The sequence below is a fragment of the Solanum stenotomum genome, chromosome 12, assembly GCF_019186545.1.
Source record: "Solanum stenotomum isolate F172 chromosome 12, ASM1918654v1, whole genome shotgun sequence".
NCBI lineage: Eukaryota > Viridiplantae > Streptophyta > Magnoliopsida > Solanales > Solanaceae > Solanum > Solanum stenotomum.
In genome coordinates, this window is record NC_064293.1 from 34,648,781 (window position 1) to 34,656,372 (window position 7,592).

A 7,592-nucleotide genomic window follows, 5' to 3' on the forward strand; every position below is an offset into this window, starting at 1 on the left:
TTCGTTTAATAATAATTATTCACTATACTATTTTGGAATGTCCAACAATACGTATTCATTTTATGAAGTCAACAAATAATTTAACATTTACTTCTTATCATTAATTATAGAGTGTTATTAAATAGCTGCGCGTAAGGCATGCAGAGGTGTAGCAGCCACGCAACTCCTTTACTTTTGTAGCATTGCCACTTGTTTTGTCGCTCTATATATTTGAATCTCTTTTTTCTTGTTCAACTCATTATCTCAATTAATTAATGCATCACTTTTCTCATTTACAACTACTACTATCAACAAAAATGACAAGCCAAGTAGGGGAAAACTTCACAAAATACTTCGAAAATTGGATGATTCAACTTGAAGAGTTACTCAAACAACTTGTTATTGTACCTAGGGAAACCTCATACGTCAATGATCATGAGTCATTGGTGAGCAAAATGACCACACATCACAAAGACTACTACACAGCCAAATGGGCGGCAGCCCATGAAGACATCTTAGCATTTTTCACACCAATGTGGCTTAGCCCTTTAGAAATTGTCTACTCATGGATCACAGGATGGAAGCCTTCGATGGCGTTTCGATTAGTCGGTGGAGGAGCGTTTTCGGATGAACAATTGAAGAATATTGATGGTTTGAGGGTGAAAATTAGGGGAGAAGAAGAGAAAGTGGAGAGGGAAATGGAGAGGCAACAAGTGGCAATTGGGGATAGAAAAATGGTGGAATTAGCAAGGATTAAAAATAGTGATAATAATGATGAGTTGGTAGAGTTAGCGTTGAAAGGGTTAAGGATGAGTTTAGAGAGGGTTATGAAAATGGCAGATTGTGTTAGGCTTAAAACGTTGAAAGGTTTGTTGGAGATATTGAGTCCTATACAGAGTGTCGATTTCTTGGCTGCTGTTTCTACCATTCAAATTCAGATGAGGAAAAAGGGAAGAAAAAGAATGAATGTTGCCAAATTTAATTAGTGATCTCCAATCCAGGTTTCGTATTAAGAAAATTTGGCTAGTTTAATTTGAGAGTAGAGTATCGATTTCCTTTTATTGGAACGGCTTTTTAATTAGCTTTTGTTAGTGTGCTACATGTAATCTTTTAGGTTTTCAGCAGTCTTAATTTGTACTCTCTATGTTCCAATATTGAGTTGAAGTTAAATTACTCTTTTTTCTCATCTTTGATTTTCACTAAGAAATTAAGGACTTTCATAATCAACTTGACCATTCAACGCTTCCAATTTGACCATTTCACCCATCATCTCATTTTCTCATACACTAAAAAATATAAAATGTTCAAATAATACAACCCGCACCTTTCTCTTTTTTTCATCACTACTAAGTATTTATTTTTTTTTTCTCTTCACACATAATAGCCTGACAACATCAGGAGGCAATGATCTCACCATCTATCTATATGTAGGAGAAAGAAAATGACCCACAAGGACATGTGTAGAGATCTCTTGTGCTATTTGGATCATGATTGAGTTTCTCTTGCCACAACTTCCAAGAATCTATGCTGAGAGAGAAGATTGAACACCCCTGTTCAAATCCTCTTATACAAAATTTGATCACAAAAGGGCATGCACCATTAAGGCAACTATGGCGAAGAAGGCAGAGAGAAGTATTAAAAGAATGAACTAATATATTTAGAACAGAAAAATGTGGTACACAGTTGACATTAAGTGAAGTAGAACATTTATGCATAGCAAAGCAACTCTCTACTTACAAAAGTAGAAGACACACTAGTCAATATATTAGGCTGCCTCAGAGGATAGGATCTCAAGCTCAGCCCACCACAGGGGAGATAGCCTTGGAACTGCAGCATCAGGGGAGATATCAATCGCTTCCCTTAGCTTTTTAATCACTTCTTTTATTGTTGGTCTCTTCCTTGAATCTTCTCCAAGACATTCTCTCATTACCTCACACATAACCATAAGCTCATTATTCTTGAACGACTTCAATTTTGGATCAACCAATTGTCTATCGTTAACGCATTGCTCCGCCTAAACAAAAGCAGAGAAGAACGTTTCACTAGTCTTATATTAAACACCGAAGAAAATTAGAGTTAGATAGATTGAGACTTTACCCAGCTCAGAAGAGAATCTCGTTCCGAGTAAGGTGACTTCCCAGAAATTACTTCCAGCAACAAAATCCCAAAATTGTAGACATTTGTTTCGGGATCAGAAAGTGGTGGTAGCTCAGAGTTCTCTAGATCACCACTAGAGGACTTTGACTTCACCATTATATCTGACCAGAAAGCAAACTCTGTAATCTGTGTAAATAAAAAATGATTCGTTTAATTAAAGACATTACACCAAGTAAAACGTTTCTAAATTCAAAATGAAGCATACATACCTTAGCAGCATAATCGTCCGTAAAAAATATGGAGTGTGAATTCACATCAGAATGCGACAGAGGAGGATTCAAATTGTGCATGTACTCGAGACAATATGCTGTTCCCATTATAGCTCGTACCCTTGCAGGCCAGTCAAGAGGTTCAAGTTCTTCATCTGAAACATGTAGACTGCATTAATCAAAACTAAATCACAAAAATGATTAGACTGAAACTTGAGAACAATTAACCAGTTTACCATGCAGATGCTCAAAAAGTGTTCCATTTGTTGCATACTCAAAGACCATCATCCTAGTGAAAGGCTCATCTTCCTCGCAATATCCAATTAGATTAACAAAATTCTTGTGGTTTATCCTTGAGAGTGAATCGATCTACCCAACCGCACAATAAGTAGAAATCTTATAAGTAAAAAAACCAAGACGACTAGGATATCTCAACAGAAAGAGTGAGATGGTAATAAGTTATGAAGCAGTTTTTTTAATTTGTGAAGGAGATGACAACTACTAACCTTCTTCCTGAAGGCCAATTCAGAACGCTTGGACCAATCTTTCAAAGAATTTATAGCAGTTGACACAACAGCAATCTCTACTCCACTGGATAGAGTTCCCTTGTAGACTGTAAATGTATCTTGATGGCAAACTATGTTGCTAAAATCCTCGCATGCATTTTCAAGCTCCGGCCTGTTTAGTTTTGGGACCCCTGCAAAATTGATTTCACACATTAGACATGAAACAAAAACTATTGTAGGCGTTGAAGATTTGGATTATATCCACCAGAGAAAAATGAATCCAACAGTTGAACTAGAACATATGGATTCATCAGCTTTGACACAATATTAAATCAAAAGTACCTGTAATAAATGCTTTCTGCAGCTGTCCACTCAATCCAGTCTTCCAAGGGCCTATTGTTTGCGCAGCTTTGCTCTTGCAGATGATTATCAGGCACACAAAAACAGCAACCAGAAAAGCCCCAATGCCAATTCCTATATACTTCCATGTACTTCCAGACTTTCCACCAGGTGGAGCTTGACTAGCAATTGGCTGTTTAACAGCACCATTAGAGTGTCCCCCAGGATTTGGAGGCGGATGATGATCATGTATGGTCCGTGATGGTGTAGTCAGAGGAGGAGGAGGAGCTCCTTCAGTACTTGGCACAGCACGAAATGAACCACTACTTCTGCTGCTTGGAACAGGATCAACAGGTCCCAATGGTTTCCCTCCGTTAGCAGGAGCAGCAGCAAAGTTACTGGATTGTTCAGCTAACTTACGGCGTTCAATGTTTGCTTGATTCTCTACAGCGTGGATATTGTGAGGCCTAGTTGAACCTGCAAAAACATAAGAGAATAAAATACTTTCTTTTTTTTGTGTACAATTCTTTGAAATCCAATAAAAGATGTCACAAAATATTTTCACTCACTTGGTAGGTTGTCAGAGCAGAAGTCTGCCTGAGCATCCAAAAAACGCGGGAACCTTTTAGGAAACAAAAAAGTTGCTTCTGAACCATTAAACTTATTTAGAAAGCATAAGGTGAAAAAAACCTATTTAGTTACTTACAGTGTGAAAAAACTAAAATACCATGCTAGCATCTCTTTAATTGGTCTGAGAAAGGAGCCTATAGTCTTATATGGCCTCAAACTGCCATTCCAGATGCTGCAAGAAAAAGCCACCAAATTTTCAGAGCGGAGTATGAAACTTAAAAGTGCGTGATTGAGAAATAAAACATTAGCATATTAAGAGGTAGTCAGTAATCTGACATCAGCTATAAGGGTAAAGCTGAAGGTGCTTGTCCAAGATGAGTATCTCGATCCAGAATTCAAACAGAGTCAACGGGATGAATAGAATAAATTTATTCATATAGCTGGCTGAAGTTTCATGCTACAAAACAGGAATACGATAATATCCAAGTGTTCTTCTACTCATGGGAAAGAGTAACCACATTTCCAGCAATTTTAGTGGTTAATGTACAGAAAAGTCGACAAAATAAACAAATATTATGCAATAGATCAGTCAAATTTCCACATAAACAGGTCTTGATGAATCACAACTTTAGAAACACTAAAGTCTAATCCCCTCTGAATATTAGGGTTGGAGACAGGAAAGTATCAAGTGCCCCATGGCAATGCTTTCGACAATCACCATCATAGTTGCTTCACTATTGTAAGGGAAGTATGAGAGATTAGTGGGGACACACTATGCATAGAAAATGTCTCAAAGATCTTCAGTGCAACTCCATGGGATAATTGCTTGCACTTAATTTAATGTTAATACCAAACTTATAGCAGGAGGTAGTTAGTATGAAAGTAGAATATTGGTATATGTTCCTCAAATGATGGATTTTATGCATTTTCAATATAATTGAACATAGAAACAAGTCTGCGACTTTAAATGCAGCACAGCTGAAACATGAAGATAAAAGGACCAAACAACTACGGAAGTCTTACCAACGCCCAAATTTTCTATTTATGCAACCAGTTCCGGCAGCAACACCAGAGGTGAGGTAATCATCAAATTGCAATTCCGAGAGCAGATGAAGCTTTCTGATCTCCAAAGGGATCTTCCCTTCGAAGTTATTGTCCCTAATCAACCTGGAAAAGAAGTATCAAGCACAATTCAAGAACATTTTGTTAGCAATGTTGTAGCATAAATACATACAAATATATTATAAGACGGAAACACAACAAATTATCAACTTACAAGCTTCTAAGTGATTGCAAATCTCCTATTACTGCTGGAATTCTTCCACTCAAATTGTTGTTCTTAATGTCAAGCACTTCCAGCATTCTGAGTCGTCCAAATTCTTTAGGAATAGCACCAAAAAGACGGTTTTCAGAGAGCACACTGTGGAAGAAAAGCATTCAAAGAGGAAGAAAATTTATTAATACATAGTACATAGATGCAGAACAGAAGGTGAAACATTGATTACCAGAAATCTACCCAATTCACTTTATACATTTTTCTTTGGAAAAAAAAAAAGGTAAAGTTTTTCTTTGGTGCAATTTGCCTGACCAAATATGCTAAATATCCCAATGTATATGACGCTCTTTATATTTTGAGACATCTCCTAAGTAACAAATGGGAACGAAAAATGGAAACCTGTACTGACCAGACATGTAAATATAGTGCAATTTCAAATTGTATAGTGATAAGATAGTGGCTACCACAATAGGGAAGTATTAGTTCCATGACATAGCACACTAAATATTGTTTCTAGACTAAGACCAGAATCATGATAGCATTTCGTAAGTAGAAAAAACCATCAATGATTGGAACAATCTCTTTTCAGATGGTGAGGTCAGGAATATGAGCTAAAGAAACAAATGAGAAGCATATAAGTATAGCTGAAGCTTACAGTGATTTTAAGTGAGTAAGATTTCCAAGTTCTGCTGCGAGTTTTCCTTTCAACGAATATCCATGAAGGTCCCTAAATAGAGAACAGACAAATGATTTAACAATATCCGAAGAACCACAAACAGAAAAACTCACAACTCAGTGTTTGCACTTTGTCTGTCATTATCATTTCAACAGGCTTGTCGATAGCAAAGCAACACATATAAATTTATAAGAAAAGGATTCACACTAGGAAATTTTTGGGTATATTTAACAAGAGACTTACAACATTTGCACTCTCCCGTCCATACACTGGACACCAGACCACAAGCACGGGTCACAATGATCTGAATTCCAGTTTTCAAGAATGCCATACGGATCAGAATCCACTTTCACGCGGAATCTCAATAGTGCCAATCCTGTTTCTCACACCAACAATAATTATCAAACAAGAAAACATACCAAACACTTAAAACTAGCCTAAGACGGAACTACAAAACCAATAGAACTGTACTCAAGTATAAGAATTACCTTCCGAATTAAGAGAACAACAACCGCGAATATCCAAAATGATAATCAAAAGAGCGAGATACGACAATGTGATTCCATAAGTGTTCCATCTACCACCCATAGTTTGCACAACCATATGAATCAGTTGTTGAGGCAGTAACAATATCTGTCAACAGCCAGGACTCTATACAATATCGCCAGCTTTCTTGTACAAAATTACTCTCCAAACAATTGAATTCACTCGTAATTACAAACAAGTTGAAAAAAAGGAGAGCAAATACACCACTGTTTGCTTATCATTCAATTTTTACAATGTAAAACTATATTACAAGTTAAAAGAAAAACTATTAACCCTATTGACACATGGACATAATTGGGGTCTCTCATTTTTCTCAGTTTCTAAAATTTAGACTATAACAACATCTCCCTCACCAAACACTTCCACAAACTCGATTGATTAATCTCCAAGATTCAATTTTTATCTGGAAAATGAATAAACACAAAAGAAAAATATTAGTAAAAATATGTTTCTTGAAAAGGGGTTGGCGAAAAACCTAAGAACACTTCACAAGCCAAACCATGAAAAAAAAAAAGAGAGAGAGAAAAAGAAAAAGATGATGATGAGGGAATAACTGAATTTGCAAGCAATCAAAAGAAAAATAAAAATCCAAAAACCCAAAAGATGGTAAAATGTAAAGAGTAAAACTTACCAGACAAGAATGAAATCTTTCTCTGCTTTTTATTGCAGAACTGGAAATGCCAATTCGTCACATTTCTTGAAAAAAAAGCCAAAAATTAAATAACTGCAATAGGAAAATGCAGGTGGTGGGACAAATTTTTTTTTTCTTTTTTGAAAAAATTAAAGAAATAACAGAGATTGAAGAAGAAAATTGAAATCACACAAGAAAAAATCAATCTTTTTTTTCTTTTTTTTTGTAAAAAATAATGTAATATCTTTTCTTTTTTTTCTTGACTGCAGTTTGCAGGGTGATTTCAAAACACGGGCTTCTTTTCAACTACTTTTTTTTCTCAGAAAAATGGTTGAGGAGGAACAAGAGGGAAAATATGGGGAAATGGTGGGAAAAAAAAAGTTTTTTCCTCTCTCTTGTTTCTCTCTCTACAAGATTTTTTCTCTTTTTTTTTTTTTTTGGTTTTGTCTCCTCTGACACAAAGCTACCATCCCGGCAAGCAAAGTCTCCTGTTCTTCTCTTCCATTTTTTTAATTATTTTTTAAAATATTTTCCGTCATTTTCATTTTTTAAAAAATATATTAAAATATGTTTTTTGTAAAATTATGATAAAGACGGGCCCAGTATCCAGGTGGATTAACCGTAAACTGCCGGCGGAGTGGGCCCCTACATACGAAGACTTACGGCCGTTGACTGGGTCCCACAAATAATACGTGCCATCCTG

General features: G+C 36.0%; 2 protein-coding genes across 2 annotated transcripts; one reads left to right on the top strand and one right to left on the bottom strand.

Moving 5' to 3' along the window:
- The first annotated feature begins 296 nt into the window (after positions 1 to 296).
- On the top strand, positions 297 to 965 carry LOC125847372 (protein DOG1-like 4). Its single transcript, XM_049527008.1, has one exon. It carries the CDS (start codon positions 297 to 299, stop codon positions 963 to 965), a length of 669 nt encoding a protein of 222 aa, XP_049382965.1.
- A 724-nt stretch (positions 966 to 1,689) lies between these two features.
- On the bottom strand, positions 1,690 to 7,333 carry LOC125849026 (protein MALE DISCOVERER 2-like). The gene is made up of 14 exons (XM_049529005.1): positions 6,890 to 7,333; positions 6,201 to 6,661; positions 5,956 to 6,088; positions 5,692 to 5,763; positions 5,037 to 5,180; positions 4,784 to 4,927; positions 3,897 to 3,992; positions 3,760 to 3,812; positions 3,194 to 3,667; positions 2,852 to 3,042; positions 2,582 to 2,714; positions 2,346 to 2,500; positions 2,077 to 2,262; positions 1,690 to 1,993 (listed from the first exon to the last, which is right to left on the bottom strand). The coding sequence occupies exons 2-14, from the start codon at positions 6,313 to 6,315 to the stop codon at positions 1,745 to 1,747; spliced, it is 2,145 nt and encodes a 714-aa protein (XP_049384962.1). The 5' UTR covers positions 6,316 to 6,661; positions 6,890 to 7,333; the 3' UTR covers positions 1,690 to 1,744.
- Positions 7,334 to 7,592: the final 259 nt, after the last annotated feature.